We start from the raw sequence: 21,329 nt of genomic DNA on the forward strand, positions 1-21,329 counted from the left end.
TTTGTATTTTTCCCTTTACAACAGTCACAACCAGGTAATGTAGTTAATCTGGACTAATTTATAATAACTTGCTCCAACAATCGCAAACAAATAGCAAAACTTGAATTGTCAAAAAGATGAATGAATAAGATGAAATGACGAACACACAAATGCACAAACTTGCATACAGACAGACAGAGAGACAGTCTTACATGTTTGAATGTTAAAATCAGCATGACGTTGCAACCAGGTACTGTATGTGACATTTTAAATTTTCGATGATGAAGAACATTAAAACATTGTAAGAGAGTCTGGTCTGGTCTTCATTATTGCATTACATGTCATATAGTGAAGCAGTAGTGATCTTGATACTTTTTCAAATATCTTTGTGATAAAATAAACAAACAAACCCTGCTACAGTGACAACCCTAATTAGGATGAACATTAGTTAACAGGGTCTTACCTGTCAGCTCTGGAGTTGTGTCTGTTGTCACCCCTTCTGGTTACGCTGTCTCTGTGAGAATGGCAACGCTGTGACCGTGCATCTTTACATTGCTGATTTGTTTTCCTTCATGCAAAATCACCTCTGCCACACTGCACACAGACATCACTGTTTTCAACAGAACATTTAACTCAGGTAATATACTACACCAACAAGAGATGATTTGTTTAAATACATTCTTTTGGAGCATTCACTTAATTTAATTTCACATTCATTTTTTTTTTATCTTAAAAGCCTGAACTTAACATCTTCATTGGAAACAGAGTCATTGGATATATGCCATTTTTTTTAGGGTGAATGGTGGACTCAGTATATTTGCTAGCACCTTGTCAAGGCCTGCACTTCACCTCTTGGTTCATTTACTATTTAAATATCACCAGCCAGCCCCAGGCGTCCTCTGTCAGGCTACAGTGTGAGCAGAGGAGGCTGATGAGACGTGTGAGCGACAGACAGGTTTTACAGGTTCATGGCCCTCTGTGTCAGAACAAGCCTCCATGCTGTTGTTCAGCATAGACATTTGCATTGCAAAGGACAACACAACTCTTCTACGAAGAAAATAGACCTCAATTTTAACATTGATGCTTTACAGTTTTTTATGCACATTAAAAACATTTGTTGTTACCCTTTTCTCTAACAGAAAAATATTTTATCTCAAACTGCATTCCCTAAACCTTTGTCTGTCAACCTCTGCAAAACTGAACAATTGCCTCAAAACAGTTGTATTATGTGCTCAAAACCAAACAGTCTTCAGATAATCTGCCAATGTTTTCACTAACTCAACTATTCCTGTGCTGTGTCATCTGTCTTGATCTGTTGACTTGTTATTTTATTTCCTATCTGTCAGTGTTGTCTCTATGCTTTTCTGTATGTTAATTGTCTGTGTTTTATCTTCTGTTGGAACCAGTCTTCCTGTGCTTTGTATGTTTGTCATTTTTTTTTTTTTTATCATGTTTTATCTGTCTGTATGTCAGGGCTCCCTTGCAAAAGAGACTGAAGGTCTCAATGGGACTCACCCGGTAAAATAAAGGTCAAATAAATAAATAAAATAAAACATCTCACAAAGCAGTCAAAATGAAAACACTAGAGGGCAGACATTAGACACTACTGTACATCAAAACACGGAGAACACCGTATTGAGGGCAGCTCATATAGCTCCAGGAGAAATATCCATTGTTTACAACACAGTAAATGCATTTTGCATTAAAAAAAAAAAAAGAAAAAAAACATTTTGAGAAAAGGGAGGAAGGTTTTTTAAAAAATGTGTTTTTAGCCATTATGAAAAACTGTTTGCTTGAAAAGACAGGCACTTGAGTTCTGTAAATAAGAAGAATATTGCGGTCTACTGCCTACAGTGTCCTCTGAATGCCTCACTGATCCATTGTCCATTGTTGATACTGTTCAGCAACCTGTGTACACTCTGGACTAGCTTAAATTGGTCAAGTCACATCATTTGAAACAAGTGTGATCCATTTTGAGTAGTTTCAGTCCATTGTTGATACTGTTCAGCAATGTGTACACTCTGAACTAGCTTAAATTGGTCAAGTCACATCATTTGAAACAAGTGTGATCCATTGTGAGTAGTTGTGTCTACAGTAACGTATGACTGTGCTGTATTTGTGTTTACCTTTTGCCCCTTGTGGTTATCATTATGCATCGCAAGTGCAATGCAAAATGTGTGTTATCACATGAATATGTGTTTAGAGTTCTGCTAATTGTGTTTATATAGCCTATGTGAAAACTGTTTAAGGTTTTGCCAAAAATGAGATTGATTCAATAAACGTGTTCAGGCAACTGAGAATTTGGTTCAGAGAATGGAGTGAATTTATGCAATTGTGAAAAATTGTAATACAGTGAATATCTTCTGAAGAAAAAAATATTTGCTTGCACACAGACACTTCATCTGAGTTACTGTCTGTCAGCCTCATAAAGTAGAGGACAAAGGGGAGAGGCGTATTTGTGTGTTTATGTGTAGCCAGAGGGCCTCCTGATCACACACTTAAGGCCTCCAATGTGTGTGTGTGTGTGTGTGTGTGTGTGTGTGTGTGCGTATGAGTGTGTGTGTGTGATCACACATTAAAAACCTCCAATGTGTGTGTGTGTGTGTGTGTGTGTGTGTGTGTGTGTGTGTGTGTGTGTGTGTGTGTGTATGTGTGTGTGTGAGCTACTCTAGATGGAACAAACATCCTATAAAAAGCTTTCATGCACAGCAGAGTTCATAAAATGCAAATACAAATTAGAGGAATGTCTCTTTGCATATATAAAGCAGAGATAGATCCTGCCCAAATACTGATTCAGTGACCACAGTCTAGTCAGAAAAAGGCAGACTAATGAGGTCATGGTTGCCAAGAGAGCAAAGAACACTAGCTTAAATTGGTCAAGTCACATCATTTGAAACAAGTGTGATCCATTGTGAGTTTTGTTGACTGCAATGCTGTAAAATGTTTTCTGTTCTATTATAGTCTACTGTAAACAGTATTTATACTGCACGTCCTGTAGGCCTAGTGAACAGTAAAAAAAAAAAAAAAAAGATTAGCTTTTTACTGGAATGCATTTGAATGTGAACATTACATCTGGACATACAGTTCCCAACCAAGAAATGTAATGTAAAAATGCTGGATTGCATGTTTTGCATGCAAATACCTGTAAAACTGAAACATAAAAGTCTATGCAGTTTTTGTAATGTCAACAGTAGCCAGTATTTTGAAACCTAGTGTACTCTGATTGACTGCATGTATCTTGTGAAGTGAAAACAAGCTTAATTCTTTGACAAAATAACTTCATTTTGAGTCAGGTTTCCAGTGTTTTGGTAAAGTTAGTATGTGCAGAGAAATGACGAGTTAGTGTATATGTAACAAAATGTGGTGTAAGAACATGGGATGTGCTTTTGAGAGGAAAATGATCCATTTGGTCAATTGTGTTTTGTAGGTGAGAGTCTGTGTTTAGAGTTTTGAAAATGTGTCAAATGAATGGACAAACGCTTGTTAGCGATTGAAAAAAACTGTAAGTTGCTGTCAATGACTTTGACAGTGATTGTTTGTAGAGCTCTTTTTTTCTCACAAATACACACATGTTTACTCATTAGCATAAAATCAGTTCATATAATTTAAACAATTGCCTTGTTTCCTTGATCACATATATATACTGTACATACACACATTCACACACACACACACACACACACACACACACACACACACACACACACACACACACACACACACTGACTGACTTGCTCTTACTCTCACAACACCTACATGCACCACTGACTCAGTTAGTTTGTCATTCAGTCACTGACTCACTCACACACACATACAAGCATGACAAACACAAAGGCTAATTTGTTCATGTGTCCAGTAACATTTTCTTTATGACACACTGTAACGGCCAGCTCATTCCCAGACCGCAACATAAAAAGGGACATGGACATTAAGGTTCAAATCAAATAATGATTTATTGAATTAAAGCAAAACAATGTTACCACGTAGAAAATGTGTAGGGGAAAATGAATGTGGGTGCTGGACTGTTGTATGTGTGTGAATGCCAGGAGAGAGGATGTGAGAAGCAGGATAAAGCCTCTAGCCCTCTCTCTCTCTTTCCTCTAGCCCTCTCTCTCTCTTTCTACAAGTGTGAGAAGATCAAAATGGCTGCCTGCTAGAAGGAACAGAAGTGCCCAATGAGAGAGACAGGGAACCCGTTATAGCCCCACCCCAAACACATAGGCAGTCAATAAGGCCTAACCACGCCCAGCATGCCTGTGCAGTGACAGGAGAAGGCATGGCCACATGGGGGACATCACACGCACACACACACACACACACACACACACACACACACACACACACACACACACACACACACACACACACACACACACACACACACACACACACACAGCACTGAGATCAAACCCCTCACACATGAGAGAGCTGATGCTGAGTGGGACTAAAGCAGGAGAATCAGGAGTGAAGCATCTTTCTCCTGAATCCCAACTGTAAACTTAAGAAACTAGAGTGAGACCAAATGCGGTGATTTTCACAAGACCAAATGCTGTCAGTGATTTTTGGAGTAGCTGCCTTTTACACGTAACCAAACATCCATCCTGAGGAGCTCTGACAAACCCTTTTATGAGGGCACTGGGTTCCTACACCGAACAAACACACCCACTACACAAGACAGGATAGTTGCTATAGGCATTAGTCATCTGCTACAGGGCCCAGGCAGTGGTCCATGCCCTATCAAAGCAAAGACTCTCCCACTGGCTAGTGGAGGTGATATATCTAGTGTACAGCACCTCTCCCACTGGCTAGTGGAGGTGATATATCTAGTGTACAGCACCTCTCCCACTGGCTAGTGGAGGTGATATAGTGTATCTAGTGTACAGCACCTCTCCCACTGGCTAGTGGAGGTGATATCTAGTGTACAGTACCTCTCCCACTGGCTAGAGGAGGTGATATCTAGTGTACAGTACCTCTCCCACTGGCTAGTGGAGGTGATATCTAGTGTACAGCACCTCTCCCACTGGCTAGAGGAGGTGATATCTACAGTAGTGTACAGCACCTCTCCTTGTTATGGAAATTAATACGAAGTATTTCCTCCTCTCTCTACAGCCTGGATAACTGCAGTATTGGAGAAGAAGGCTTCAGAGCTCTTGCATCAGCACTGAGATCAAACCCCTAACACATGAGAGAGCTGTGGCTGAGTGGGAATAAAGCAGGAGACTCAGGCATGAAGCATCTTTCTTCTCTTCTGGAGGATCCCAACTGTAAACTTGAGGAACTACAGTGAGTATCACAAGACCAAATACTGAATTGCTCTCAGTGATTTGTTTTACTCCTTTTCTCACACAAAAACACACATTTTTGCTCAGTCACATGAAATCGGTTGACATTACTTTAAACCCTTCTTATCTCTCTGGGGGCAGCCGTGGTGTACTGGTTAGGGCTTCGGGCTTGTAACCGGAGGGCTGCCGGTTCAATCCCCGATCAGTCCACCACGGCTGAAGTGCCCTTGAGCAAGGCACCTAACCCCTCACTGCTCCCCGAGCGCCGCTGGTTGGGCAGGCAGCTCACTGCTCTGGGTTAGTGTTTAATTCACCTCGCTGTGTGTGTTCACTAATTCGGTTAAATTGGGTTAAATGCAGAGAAACAACTTTCCCTCACGGGATCAAAAAAGTATATATTCTATTCTAATCTAGAGTGAGTTTCACAAAATCAAGCACTGAGTTGCTGTCAGTAAATTTGATAGTGATTTTTGAAAAAGTTGTTTCCAGTGCCCATACCACACTTGGGTCCTAATGAGTCTGACCGGGTCATTCCCCACATCCCCTGGTGTTCTGTGTCCTAAAGGGCGCTCTGCCCCTCAGGCCCCCTTCAACAGCATTAATTCCCCCGTTCACAGTGCTGCTAAAAGCCCCTGCTGGTGCCCCCTTCCAGCCCCTAGACATGATTGAGCTCAAACACTCTCCCTCAAAACTGCACTTTTCACTGGCCTTGACATCCTGACCCCTTCTACCTAAGTTGCTGACCTCAGCCCTTTGGAGTAGCTGCCCCTTAGCCAGAGGAGCTCTGACTACACAAACTCCTTGGTGAGAGTAAGTACAGTAAGCTCTTTATTGGTCATTGTAACAAGTACAACGAAATTAACTCCAGCCTGTCCAAGATTTACAGTATGACAGAGGGGGGGGGGGGGGGGGGGGGAGAGAAAAAAGGCAACCCTCAGACTATGCTCCTGTGGAGTGAACAGTGTGGGGGGGCAGGACAAAAACACCTCAGCATAAGCACATAATCATCACAACATAAACTTGCAACTGGGGAGGGTGGGGGTGGGGGGGGGGTGGAGGTTGCCCGGCGCAGGTAGCAGCCATCTGGTCCTGCAGCCATAGAGGCGCTGTGTGCCTACACTGAACGAGCGCACCACCTACAAAAGACTGAGTAGCCTCGTTGTTCATCTGCTAGGTGGATATGATAGGTGATATCTAGCGTACAGCACCTCTCCCACTGGCTAGTGGAGGTGATATCTAGTGTACAGCACCTCTCCCACTGGCTAGAGGAGGTGATATCTATACAGCACCTCTCCCACTGGCTAGAGGAGGTGATATCTAGTGTACAGCACCTCTCCCACTGGCTAGAGGAGGTGATATCTAGTGTACAGCACCTCTCCCACTGACTAGAGGAGGTGATATCTAGTGTACAGCACCTCTCCCACTGGCTAGAGGAGGTGATATCTAGTGTACAGCACCTCTCCCACTGGCTAGAGGAGGTGATATATCTAGTGTACAGCACCTCTCCCACTGGCTAGTGGAGGTGATATCTAGTGTACAGCACCTCTCCCACTGACTAGAGGAGGTGATATCTAGTGTACAGCACCTCTCCCACTGACTAGAGGAGGTGATATCTAGTGTACAGCACCTCTCCCACTGGCTAGTGGAGGTGATATCTAGTGTACAGCACCTCTCCCACTGGCTAGTGGAGGTGATATCTAGTGTACAGCACCTCAGGTTAATTCCCCCCTCTCCACGTCTAGAGCTCCACTGTTCATTTCAAGTCACAGATACGCTGCAACTTGACTCTGATCTCATGAGAATGCTGTACGTCCAGCACACTCTGGTAGCCAACTCCCCACATATACCACAGGTGCTCCACCCATTGGAGAGGTGACGTGACTAAGATCTCCACCTTCAGCTGCACCTCTCCTCTGAGCTGACTACACAAATCTGCCACGGCTGGATATGAACACTCTTCAATACTCACCTTGTGTTATGTACAGGCCTGCATTCACCACTGTGTTTGGGCACCCTGAACCGTCTCACATGTGAATACTGAAAAGCTTGTGGTAGTGCACTCAGCTGTGCTCCATCAAAACCAGTCCCCAGCCAGTGAGATGCTGCTCTTAAACTCTCTGTGAGTGTGTGTGTGTGTGTGTGTGTGTGTGTGTGTGTGTGTGTGTGTGTGTGTGTGTGTGTGTGTGTGTGTGTGTGTGTGTTTGCATAGTCAGCTCCTCTGAGCTGACTATGCAAATCTGCCACGGCTGGATATGAACACTCGTCAGTACTCTCCTTGTGTTATGTACAGGCCTGCATTCACCACTGTGTTTGGGCACTCTGAACTGTCTCACATGTGAGTACTGGAAGCCTGTGGTAGTGCTCTCTCAGCTGTGCTCCATCAAAATGAGTCCCCAGTTACTGAGCTGCTGCTCTTGAACTGTGTGTGTGTGTGTGTGTGTGTGTGTGTGTAGCTATGTAGCTTGTACTGCATGTACAGTGTATGTAGTTTGTGCTATGTAGTTGATTTATACTCTAGTCTAGACCTTGTGCATTCAGCACCCTTGATGAATCTGGTGAGGTGAGCACTTGTCCATAGTCACTAATGAGGCACTGTGGTAGATGTGCTCCCATTGGCAATCGGTGAGTGAACTCGACTGAAAGGGAACTTATGGTTATGGATGTGACCTCTGTTCTCTGAAGGAGACTGGTGAAGTCAGGAATAAAAACATTTCCCTGGTCTTTTTACCACAGACACTGCTTTTTGCACACATGATTTGTGCACACAATTGTACACACACATATATAGTACATAGATATTATTTTAAATTGCACAGTAAGATTGGATTGTCAAAAGGAAATCAATAATAAGCATTTGTTTTTTTTTCAATTTCTCCCTACAGCCTGTCAGACTGCAGTATTGGAGAGGAAGGCTTCAGAGCTCTTGCATCAGCACTGAGATCAAACCCCTCACACATGAGAGAGCTGAATCTGGGTTGGAATAAAGCAGGAGACTCAGGAGTGAAGCATCTTTCTTCTCTTCTGAAGGATCCCAACTGTAAACTAGAGACACTAAAGTGAGTATCACAATATCAAATACTGAGTTGCTATCAGGGAATTTGACATTGACAGTTAATTATTGTGCTCTTTTCACACAAGTGTTGAATTATTCTCATGTGATGGTGTAATGTTCATTTGGAGAAAAACATCTTATTTTAAACTTAATGTTTAAATTCACTGCAATATTTGATTTCTATAGTACGTAGTACGCACATAGGCTAACTGAGTAATTTTGTAAACATACAGGAAACACCTTAATCTATACTGAACTGGGGCGAAATTTGAAGTATTGAATATGTCCTAGATTAAAATATTAATTTGGAAACACTTCTTTATTGAAACACTGTGAATGTGAATGCTGTAAGCCTGGTACACTCTAAAAAATGCTGGGTTATATTCTCTACCCAACTGCTGGGTTTAAGCTGCTGGGTCATTTTGTGGAGTTGTTTTTACTCAAGTTGTGTTATTTTCGGTAACCCAGCTTTCTGGGTTGTATTTTAGAACAGTGCCCCTCCTCTCCCCCACTACACTACCCAGTAGTGATGCGCGGGTCGGCCCGTAACCCGCGGACCCCGCGGGTAACCCGCGGGTCGGGTTGGGGCGGGTAAAGAAATGATCACTTTATTTGCGGGGCGGGTTGGGGCGGGTCATTAAAAACAAAATTACATTTTAAAATCCATGTATGTTGCGTGCAATTCCCTATAGCCTATATTAAATGAACCGTATGTAGGATTATGGCCAAAACAGGCTAGCCCACTGCAATTACTAGTCAAAATACTGTTGCGCGGCGTATCTCCCTCCCCTCTGAGTCGCGGTTGCCAGCTTGCTGCAGGATCCAACAGGAACAGCAACAGGCTGCTAGCTTTCAATGACAAGTGCTAATGTTGTTTTCCTCAGCATAATGACAGAGAAACGAACTCTGATAATGCATTGCTAACGTCAGCAATGACTAGCCGTTATTATTTCCCAAACAATTCCACCTTTTCAATTCAATGAGCCACCTCCTCCATAGGCTCCACATAACGTTACTTTGCACAAACATGCATAACTTGTTTGTTCGACTGTCATAGGCTATTTGAAATGTCAATTTACACTAAGTAGCTTACAAGTAGGCTAAGTTAGCCAAACGGATGAATCTTTATCTGCCCAGGAGCAAATTAACAACACTGACTGTCTTCAAATTCTTCTCCGTTTTCAGCCGCCTCAATCTCCTATACAAATCCTTGTTTTATTTCGGACGTATTTCGTAGGCTATAATGTTTAGCCTAGATTACAAACGCTGCTTTGTAGGTTTTTGCTGTGTATTTCTAGATTTTTTAAATGTGTAGCCTATCATCTTGTTATAATGACCTGATTATCGTTCATATTCATAATCATAGCCTTTGTTGTTGCCAGTTTACAGGCGATGTTTCCAAGCACTTACAATGGCCAGTATGTAGCCTAATAGTCGCGGGTGCGGGGCGGGGCGGGTTGTCAAAATAGATACAGTGGTGCGGGTCGGGCTGGGTCGGGCCAAATAATTTCATAAAAGCGGGACCCGCGGGTTGAAAAAATACCCGACCCGCGCATCACTACTACCCAGCTTAGGGTTGCTTTTACTCAGCTACATAGTTAAAATTTGAAAAGAAAAATCGTTATTCTTCCAACCGTCCAGTCCAGCAGTTGCTGTCAACATGCAATGGAAATCAGGCCATTTCGTAAGGTATGTATCTGCTTTTAACCTTTATTTTATTCCATTATCATTCAAACAGATTTTAAGAGTCCACCCAGAGATAGCCTTTGTGATATGAATGAATATCCTGCCAATTTCAGCCTCAAGCAGGACGTGTCATTCATGCCAGCTAGCTAACATTAGATTAGACTTACAGTTACATCTACACAAAGACAGACTCATGAAAACATAGTTCTGTCTTCACTGAGTATAACCTGCTGAACAGAATCAAAACGAACTTTTACAATGAACTACATAGCATAACAACAGCTATATGCTTCGTTTTGGTCTAGCAGCTAGCTAACGTTTGTCAGCTAATGTTAGCGAACATAGTCAAAGCCAATGTGTTTACATTAGCAGCTAGCTGGCTAACGTTACTGAACTTACAAGTGTTTGTCAGTCTGCTCCAGATCATCTCCTAAAAAAACAACTCCATAATATCAGGTTGTCATTGTTTCTGAGTGTGTTGCGCTTATATTTTGTCTCCTGGTGGATTTTTAATATCTGTTAACATCATTCATTCACTGATAATGGTTCACTGAAGTTTTCGTAAAGTTCTGTACAGTGATTAATGCACTTTTTCTGTCTTTGATTGACAGGGCTGACCCCCAAAACGGACTGTAGAATCTGCCTGCCTTCGTGGAAGTATCACATCACATCCCTTTGTGACTACTAGACTATCTGTTCAAAAATAAAGTAAACTGTCAAGTAAATAATTATGTTGAATTGTATTTCTTTGCCCATTTTCTCAATGCTACCCATACTGGGTTTGGAAAACTTGGCTGTGGTAATTTTAACTAGCAGTTCTGTTGATGTAACCCAGTGGTTTGGGTTGAATCTATACCCAATATACTGTGTGAATAATACCCAGCAATTATATAGTTATAACCCAGCAAATAGTTTATTTTACCCAATCTATTGTGGCAATCTGACCAGTGTTGTGTTGATATAACCCAGCGTTTTGGGTTAGAAATATACCCAACCTGCTGGGTTTAATTTTGTACCCACTGTGTTGGGTTAGTATAACTCAATGTTGTGTTGGTCCAATAGTTAACCAGCAGCTGGGTTAAGGTTGGGTTATATCTAACCCAACATTTTTAAGAGTGTAGTGCACTCTCAGCTGTGCTCCATCAAAAGAAGTTCCCAGCCAGTGAGATGCTGCTCTTGTGTGTGTGTGTGTGTGTGTGTGTGTGTGTGTGTGTGTGTGTGTGTGTGTGTGTTGTCCATAGTCACCAATGAGGCACTGTGGTAGATGTGTTCCCATTGGCTATCGCTGAGTGAATTCTACTGAAAGAGAACTTATGGTTATGGATGTGACCTCTGTTCTCTGAAGGACACTGGTGAAGTCAGGAGTAAAAACATTTCCCCTGCTCTTTTTACCACACACACTGCCCTTTGCACACATGATTTGTACACACAATTGTACACACACACATATACAGTATGTGACAGATGTAAAATACATTTATTTCTTAAATATTTTAATCAGTAACCAATCAGCATTTAGAAGTACCATAGAGCAGGGGTCGGCAATTAAGTTTGGCCTCGGGCCAGATATTTTCCGAGCCATTACATAGCGGGCCACAAGTTCACAACCAAAACAATGGCTAATTTAATTAATTAATATCGGAGGAGGTAAAAATGATAGGCGCTCTTGAAATGACAGAGCAGAGACATTCAAGCAGGCTGATGTAGGTTAAATTTGTCGACTGGTCATTGGGGGCGCTATTATATGCCTGTGTCTTTAAAAAATAATAATAAAAAACACCAGAAAAACATTTCCACGCGTTGTTGTTAGCTGTCAAAAAAATGGCACTATGAAAAAATCTGAAGAGAAAAGTTAACAGCGAAAACAGGATCTTTAATGATGAATGGACAGAGAACTATGCCTTCATCCTCCCTAATTGTATTAATGCAAAGCCCACATGCCTGATCTGTAACAACTAACGAGGGTTTCTCTGCATGCAAAGAGTACAAGACGGCACCACGAAAGTAAGCATGCTAATTTAAAGGTTGCGTTCCTAAATAACACGCACGCTATTAATGTTTGAAACTCGTGTTTTACTTTTCACAGTTCTATGTGCGTAAATTGCCTGTTTGATGTCAGGCCTGTTTAAAAGAAGTCGTGTTTTAATTATCACCATAAGCCTATGTCCGTTGTTTGAATGACAACATGTGTTTTAGGGACTAGCTTGGAATTTGAGAACCAGCGCTGTCCACTGACTTCATTTGTTTTTGCATGTTGTGCGTTCACGCTGCACCTCGCTGCGTGCTTCACTCGTATTCAGATGAAACAAATATCTAAGCATTTAGATTGATTGAAATTCTTCTGTTCTGGAAAGTTACGTTTCAAAATAAAGAGCATGTTTGAGACTGGCAGTCCGATTTTTAAGAAGGTTTTTTTTTTTTTTTCATTCTCTGGTTCAAAAGATCTCACGGGCCAGATGTTTTTTGCTTGCGGGCCGCATCTGGCCCGCGGGCCGCCTATTGCCGACCACTGCCATAGAGGATGTGTGGAGTAGATAGGACCGGAAGTGAGAGAAGAGATGGAGATGCAGCGGTAACGTGTGTGAATGGTTACCTGATACAGAGAAGATAATTTAAAAAGTGAACGCTGTTAAAGTTGTTCACTCTAGTGAATTTAGTGAGCTACTCAAAGTTATGTTTGCCTCCTGGCTTTTGGGAGTGTTTTGGAGCTTTCGTGCGAGAGAGTGAAGCTCCTTACATCCGCCTAGGGAAGGAGAGTTTAACCAGCCTTTCGTTATGCTAGTTGGCTAGTCGGCTAGTCTATGTTGGATTCCCCACGCTGGTTAGTTTTCGAAGGTCTCCTGTGCCAACCAGAGACTGCTCCACGACTTCAGCGACTGGGCTCAAGTTAAAGCAAGAACGTGAGGTGAAGTACCTAATCTAATTTACCGTGTGTGTTCATGCTACGGTGGAATAGCCTCTGCTGTGACCGAAACCAAGGATTTTTGCTATTTGTTTTGCTACTTTGTTATTGCTAAGGACTGCGTTACGAAGGAGGAGTTAATCTAATTATTTTTGCGGGATCGTTCAGACTGAAATAGCCTACAAGGACATTTCTGAACACTTTCATTCAAGTTGGGTATTTTGGACTGAGACATTTCATACCCAAATCAACATTGGTCTATTGTATTTGTTTATGGTAATTAGTAGCTTGCAATTTAGTTAATATTAAGACGTTGTGGGTGACTAACATATTCTGATACTGTGAAAGCATTGGGATTATTGAAACATTTTGTGACATCGAACTGGAGGGTTTCATTTTGAGTTCATTGAAGTTGAACATTTGATTGAGGTTACCATATTTTGAGCGCCCAGTTTTCTAGAGGTTGGCCAACCATTTTGAGTATTATAAACTTATGAAGAGTGAGGGGAAAACTAATTGATTATTTAGTTTAACAACATATTTGAATTCATTGAATTTCATATTATTTCATTTCTCTTTAAAATTTGCTATAGTGTAATAAATGTACACTTGTTTTCTACTTTTCAAATACTGTTTCTGCTGGAAAGTTATTCATTGTGAGATTTCAGGTTATATTCTCTGGAGTAGGGGCGTCTCATTCTCTGCTGACAGAATACTGTAGTTAGGGAAAGCACGGGGTAAGTGACACTAACAAACATACACTTATAGACGTGTTCTGCTCTTCAGGTTAACACTGTGACACACTCAAATCCTGAAGCCTTAACCATTTATTCATTTTGTGAAGGCAGAGTGGGCCTGAGACGAATTGGTTTGGGGGTTAGGGACACAGATCCTCTAATCTCCAGTCATCCAGGGAAAGTCAAAACCCCTACTAAAGCGGACGTGAATCCCGTCCGCTACATAGACATTATTTTAAATTGCACAGTAAGATTGGATTGTCAAAAGGAAATCAATAATAAGCATTTTTTTCCATTTCTCTTTATAGCCTGTTATTCTGCAGTATTGGAGAGGAAGGCTTCAGACTTCTTGCATCAGCACTGAGATCAAACCCCTCACACATGAGAGAGCTGCAGCTGAGTTGCAATAATGCAGGAGACTCAGGAGTGAAGCATCTTTCTTCTCTTCTGGAGGATCCCAACTGTAAAGTGGAGAAACTACAGTGAGTATCACAAGACCAAATACTGAGTTGCTTTCAGGGAATTTGACAGTGACAGTTAAAGGGATATTCCGCCATTTTTGGAAATAAGCTAATTTCCCACCTCCCCTCGAGTAAAACAATCGATATTTACCTTGTTCCCGTTCATCCAGCCATTCTGTGAGTCTGGCGATACAACTTTTAGCTTCAGCCTAGCATAGATCATTGAATCAGATTAGACCATTAGCTTCTCGCCTGCTAGCTTCATGTTTAAAAGTGACTAAGATCTCTGGACATTTTCCCATTTAAAACGTGTCTCCTCTCAAGTTAGAAAGTGCAATAAGACCAATTGAAAATGAAACCTGGCGTTTTTCTAGGCTGATTTGACATGGAACTACACTCTCATCTGGCGTAATAATCAAGGCAACTTGCAAACTACTGGCACTCAGTAGTCGAGTTGTTAAAAAATGGCAGGGGGGATGGTGGATTTTAAAATGCACATCTGGGTATTAGTCTTTACTCCCCCAGAACATTTTTAATTTTTAAGATGCAATTTCCTGTATTCTAGTCCATTCATAGTGTGACCTGCTGGACATTGTCAAATTCTAAATTTCTACCAATTCATGTACATTTTATGTGTCACTAACATTTTAGATCATGTCTACATTGAGTTGCTAAAATTGATCCCAGTTCAGAGTAGCATTATCACTTATACTAAATATCTATCAGATCTGAATTAGTGAACCAGACATCAATTGTAATGCATTCAACGATGACTTGTTATAATTACCAATCTAGCCAAGTTAAATGGAACCAACAAAAAAAGTTGAGACTTTTTGCTTTCACTCTCGAATTCTACCACCATAGGCTACAGTAGCCTAGCCTGGTCCTAACCATCCCATAATACTACCATTTCATTTCGTATTATGGTCTGGAATTTCTTTGCTCTGAAGCGCTTGCAGGAAGCGGGAAGTAACGCCCAGTTCTGGTTTGAATTGATTGGACAGCTCTCACCCAATCGGCGATAGTTACTCATAACAACATAGCGCAGGCGTTTAACGTGATCGTCACGAGCGCCCTCCCCCTTTCGCCCCCACCAACCCGTCTCTTCGTTTATTGGCTGCTTTCTGGAGGGGGGGCGTTCTGTTACAATTCTACCGAGCAGAATGCTCCACAGAGGAGCACGGCCAGACTCGTAGTGGAGGCAATCCTTGGCCGGAAGTACGTGGATGGCTCGCGAGGCTAACAGTAGCCTAGAACAGAAACTTTAATTGTTGGTGGGATACTTTGTAGCTCAGTCTCAGTCTTACGTTCTACCTTTAAAAATGCAAAACAAAAGCGTGGCCTATTCTTTGTGCCTAGGCTACCTGCACAGCGGAATAATAATTCTAAAGATGAACAGATGCTCAGACGTTTGTCTCTTCAGCCACCTCGTGACATTGTCTATATGCAGAACCGCACACTACAAAACTATTCTTTCGTGTGAGTGAGGATGCATTCATACATCACTCTCAATAAGATGACCTAAAAAGTTGAACAACATTGTGTTCGCCATGAGCCGCTACGGTAGCCTATCCTTTCCAATTAAATTATGGCAAGTTTGTTCAGAAACAGCTGGAGTGAACAGCTCTCGCTAGCGGGCTAGGAACCTTCACTTTAGCAAACAAGGGAGACTGCGTTTCAGGTTTGAGTATAAATGTACTCTTTCTAATTCATCAACGTTTTATCCTCTTAATATAGCCGACGTCCCTTAGATCAAACTTTGCTTGTCGCTTGGCCATGATGCTGCTGAACGAAATCACCTGTCGTGCGTATAGACAGTAAAAGAAGGCTGCATGCCCCTCGTCCACAGTATTTTAGCCTCGGTGTGCGCAAAAGCTAAATGTTGAAAATGAAATAGTGGTGATATTTCCACACTCATTGAAAAATTACAGGGGGTGGGGAGGGGGATGGCCGTTTCAGAGGGGGGTTGATTTTGACCATATCAATTCCAAAGGGGGATGCCATCCCTCCTCATCCCCCCTCAACTCGACTACTGCTGGCACTACTACTGCTTGTTGTCTATGGGGACTATTGCGTACTGCGTACGATATCACTGCGCCTATGGTACGTTTGCAAGTTGCCTTGATTATTACGCCAGATGAGAGTGTAGTTCCATGTCAAATCAGCCTAAAAAAACGCCAGGTTTCATTTTCAGTTGGTGAAATTGCACTTTCTAACTTGAGAGGAGACACGTTTTAAATTTGAAAATTACCAGAAATCTTAGTCACTTTTAAACATGAAGCTAGCAGGCGAGAAGCTAATGGTCTAATCCGATTCAATGATCTTTGCTAGGCTGAAGCTAAAAGTTGTATCGCCAGACTCACACAATGGCTGGATGAACGGGAACAAGGTAAATATCGATTGTTTTGCTCGAGGGGAGTTGGGAAATGAGCGTATTTCCAAAAATAGCGGAATATCCCTTTAGTTGTTGTGCTCTTTTCACACAAGTGTTGACTTATTCAAGTGTAATCTTATTCTCATGCGATGGTGTAATGTTAATCTAATAAATTCACAGCAATATTTGATAGTCTATAGTACATCCATACTAACTGAATAATGTTATTTTGGAAACATACAGGAAACACCTTAATCTATACTGAACTGGGGTGAAAAGTATTGATGAGTAATGTCCTAGATTAAAATATTAATTTGGAAACACTTCTGTACTGTGAATGTGAGTATACTGGAAGCCTGTGGTAGTGACCTCTCAGCTGCGCTCCATCAAAACCAGTCCCCAGCCAGTGAGCTGCTGCTGTTGAACTGTGTGTGTGTGTGTGTGTGTGTGTGTGTCAGATGCAAGCACTGTCAGTGTATGTAGTGGCTTGTATGTACAGTGTATGTAGCTATGTAGTTTGTACTGTATACAATGTATGTAGTTGTGTGCTATGTACAGTAGTCGTTTTATAGTCTAGACCTTGTGCATTCAGCGCCCTTGATTAATCTGGTTAGGTGAGCACTTTGTCCATAGTCCTTGTCCAAGACCTCTCTTTATCACACCCATGCACATGCAGTATGATATTATTTATTATTTTATTCATTTTGAAGGTTATTATTAATGTAGTTATAAACACCTTTAGACACTCTTCGTACTTTCTTACTTATTTCTTCATCACACAGAGAGAGAGAGAGACAGAGACTGCGAGAAAGAGAGACTAATAATAATCATTATTTGTCCGAATTTTTAGTCTTTTAGCTATTCTATAGTTACATACAGTATAGTCTCACTCATAAACACAGACACATTGGTTCCTCCTGTTGAATCTGAGGCTTACACATTTCATACTCATACACACAGTTTCTCCTGCTAAATCACACTCACACATTTCACACCTACAATATACTTTGGCCTACACACACTTCCACATGTCCATGATAACGGCTTTCCTCTGTGGTCTCTGTGTGTCCTTCCACTGATCTGATTGAAGCGTTCACTTCTTCCTCCTACAGGCTGCATGCATGTAGTATAACAGATGAAGGTTTCAGAGCTTTAGCATCAGTGCTGAGATCAAATCCATCAGCCCTCAGAGAGCTCCATCTGGAGAAGAATCAGCCTGGACCCTCAGCACAGCAGCTGTTGACTGAACTGAAGAGAGATCCTAACTGTAAACATATACAAATACATGGACCCTAATGAATCAGTCCTTACAATGTCACATTGAGAATCTTCACTCTGAAGGCTGCATTGAGCTGCATCTGAGTGTATCACTTTGCACGCTCATATGAATTGTGTTTTATTGTTACTTTTTGTCTCACCTACAATCAATTCCTACACACACACACACACACACACACACACACACACACACACACACACACGCTTTAGCTCTGAAAGATCCATTTACAAATGTATTGCTTTGCTTTTGCTTATTGCTTCCATTATGATCCTTGTCATGTACAATACACAACTCTTCTCATCAGATGATCCTCATTGTGGTACTCTTAAATGTCAAGTATTGAGATTTTGAAACATATACTGTATACGGCAATCTGAAATATATACGGGATTCTTATAATAAACGTTGAAGCTTTTGATAACGTACAACTGAGTGTTGGTGTGTGTTATTGCTTCGCAGGCCTGCCTCTGTATCTTTACCTCTCCAGGGAAATAGCCTGAGCTTATACAGTACCAGGAATACAAGAGCATGTTTATTTGCATATATATTGTATATATCTGTCTGTCTGTTTTAAATAGAAAGATGTTCCTATTTCTGTTCTCCTGTTCTGTTATACTCTAATCATGTCTCCCTCTTCCTTGTGTACTGGATGCTTCACGTTCATAATGGAAGTGGTATTGTTTTAAAGTGACCTTTAGAAATAAAACATTTTGTAAATGGTGTTGTTTTAAATAAAACACTGTGTAAGTGCCTATGTCCCCTCATTTCCAAGCAAGCCCATCTCAGTCTGGAGCTCCCACACATCAAACCCTCCACAGCAGTTCACAATCTCGGTATCATTCTAGAACCCTCATTCAGCTTTGAGCTCCACATCCACTCACTCACTAAAAACACACTCTTCCACCTGCATGACTCCACCCATTACCCCACCTGGAATATGCAGAAGCAGCAGGTACTCATCACTTCCTGTATTTACCAATGCAATTCCTTATTCACTGGCATTAGTAAAAAAAAAAGTTAAATTGCATGTCAGAGAAATCAGCAAAAGTGGTTTCATACTGTATACTAGGTGAATGGTAACTTATGTGTGTGAGTCTTAATGTCCATGTGCGGCTCTAAGGAGCAAAGTTGTGCACCTCTCTGCTCGGCTTCAAGTCGTTATAGAAGCGATTTTAGCTTCCACCTTTTTTATGACCTGCCTGCTGACGTGCTCCTCCTCATACTGACCTGCCTACCTGCAGCAGAGACCCACACGTCCTGACCTGGCCACACCTGCTGTTGCTATGGAGCTCTCTGTACTGCACCCTGCTCTCTCTACTGCCCCCTGCTCTCTGTACTCTGTACTGCCCCCTGCTCTCTCTACTGCCCCCTGCTCTCTGTACTCTGTACTGCCCCCTGCTCTCTCTGTACTCTCTACTGCCCCCTGCTCTCTGTACTCTCTACTGCCCCCTGCTCTCTCTGTACTCTGTACTGCCCCCTGCTCTCTCTGTACTCTGTACTGCCCCTGCTCTCTCTACTGCCCCCTGCTCTCTGTACTGCCCCCTGCTCTCTGTACTCTCTACTGCCCCCTGCTCTCTGTACTGCCCCCTGCTCTCTGTACTCTCTACTGCCCCCTGCTCTCTGTACTCTGTACTGCCCCTGTGTCTGGTCATGTGGCTCAGGGTTCCTGTTGTACGTGGGCCTCTTCAGGTCCCTCACCTGTGCACACTCCCTCTGGCCTTACCTGTGGCCACCTGCCTGCTGACGTGCTCCTCCTCACCTACCTGCCTGCAGCAGAGACCCACACATCCTGACCTGGCCGCACCTGCTGTTGCTATGGTGACAGCCTGCGACCTGTGCGCCCCGTGTCTCACGCTGGTGTGTGTGGCGAGCTGCCTGATCCCCTCCTCGTGCTCTCAGCCCTACGCTGCGGTCCCAGAGGTGGTGTGGGTGACGCTGTTCTCAGTGATCAGCTTGCAGCTGCTGCTGCTGATGGACCCTCTGCTGTGTGTGCTGGTGTTCAGGGAGCCCCCAGGCTTGCTGCCCAGTTTATATCAACATGACACACCCTGAGGGACAATGAAGGACATGCAGACACATACATTTTCACACACACACACACACACACACACACACACACACACAAACACATATACACAAACACACACACACACACACACTGAAACACAAATGCACAGAACAGCTCCAGTTTTCTGCAGAAAGTAAAATAGTGTTATGATGTGTTTATTTGGTGTACTATAAAACTACATGTTAATTTCAGAATGAAAATGACTAAAAAGTGTGTGTGCCAATAAATGGTATTTTTCACTTCTTTTTCCAGTTGTCAAGGCACATACATTTTCACACAAACACACACGCACACACACACACACACACAATCTTGGTTTGTACATTTTACCTCCTTTGAACAGCTCGCATTCTGTCATCAATGAGAAAAAAAAGTAGAGAGAAGCACCACTCCTGTGTATGGTCTGAGTTGGAATACAAATGTTTGTCTTGTCCAGTCCAGTCACTTTTGAATGTGAATTTGCAATGACAGAAGAGAGAAAATATTCCCATTTAAAAGTTATCTATTTACACAGCCAGACTACCTGCCTTTTGTACAGTACATGCCCTATAGTTTTTGCTGGGGTTAGTTCCAAAGATAATTTTATTTTGTCTGGTTATACCTGGCTGCATGTGTTTGTACAGAGCCAAAGGGGCAAATCTGTATGACTCCCATGTGGGGGTGATGACTGTGTCACCTGTGCAGTTAGCATAGCCTACTCCAGGGATTCTCAACTTTTAGTTCCAAGGAGGACCCCTTTTGGGGGAGAAAAAGACCCCCTCATAACCACAACAATTAAGCATGCCATTTATATTCTCTGAAGTTGTGTTTTCTGGCAGGTGTGTAAATTTTGGATTTTGCATCACTTGACGACATGGACTGACTCACACATTTCTACACATTTCTCAGCTAGCGAATAAGCCAACCTTAGCATCAGTAGGAATGGTTCTTCATGACCTTAGTGAAGTTTATCAAGTTAAACGCTAATGTGCAAGGCTGTACATTAGCATCCCCTTCCCCAGCATTAGCATCCCCAACCCCTTATATTGCACATACAGCAGCACTTTATTCTGTGCTTTTTATCAGGTTAACTTTTTGGGTCATATATGGGTAAATTATATATATTATGTATGTTTAAACTATGGACAATTATGACCCAAATCTGTCAGTGTTTGCTCTAACAGCATTTTGTTGTTATTTTGTAACAATGACAACAATAAACATGACTGAGCTGAACTGTACAGTGCTACATTTATGTAGCGCATGCTACAATGAAATCAGTCTGTGTTATGGATGATTTACCAGTTTAGCACCGGTGACACCTCATTTAAAATGTTTTCTAAAGTGTAGTCTACATATTAGTTGTCTGTAAAACAATCCGAGACGCATCATTTTTATGTCAGCGAGTTGAACTGGATGCCTACATGAATATATCAGAGATATAGATGATGATTCAGCTGTGGGGTGTCCTACGAAGCTCGATTAGTGGCTTAGCGAGGTATGTTGCGCTCAAAACCAGGGTATGCTGTC

At 42.2% G+C, this 21,329-nt stretch overlaps 1 protein-coding gene across 1 annotated transcript; it reads left to right on the forward strand.

The window, feature by feature from the left end:
* The first annotated feature begins 5,119 nt into the window (after positions 1–5,119).
* LOC134059930 (ribonuclease inhibitor-like) lies at positions 5,120–18,444 on the forward strand. Its single transcript, XM_062516483.1, has 4 exons — positions 5,120–5,262; positions 8,144–8,317; positions 13,947–14,120; positions 17,586–18,444. Exons 1-4 carry the CDS (start codon positions 5,162–5,164, stop codon positions 17,767–17,769), a joined length of 633 nt encoding a protein of 210 aa, XP_062372467.1. The 5' UTR covers positions 5,120–5,161; the 3' UTR covers positions 17,770–18,444.
* The last annotated feature ends 2,885 nt before the right edge of the window (positions 18,445–21,329 follow it).

Source organism: Sardina pilchardus, chromosome 16, assembly GCF_963854185.1.
Source record: "Sardina pilchardus chromosome 16, fSarPil1.1, whole genome shotgun sequence".
NCBI classification, from domain to species: domain Eukaryota; kingdom Metazoa; phylum Chordata; class Actinopteri; order Clupeiformes; family Clupeidae; genus Sardina; species Sardina pilchardus.

Excerpts from the sequence above, each read along its gene's own strand:
- LOC134059930 (XM_062516483.1), top strand. The coding sequence starts at position 5,162 with ATGAGAGAGCTGTGGCTGAGTGGGAATAAAGCAGGAGACTCAGGCATG. Across the intron at positions 5,263-8,143 it reads TGTAAACTTGAGGAACTACA|CCTGTCAGACTGCAGTATTG; the intron begins GTGAGTATCACA and ends TTCTCCCTACAG. Across the intron at positions 8,318-13,946 it reads TGTAAACTAGAGACACTAAA|CCTGTTATTCTGCAGTATTG; the intron begins GTGAGTATCACA and ends TTCTCTTTATAG.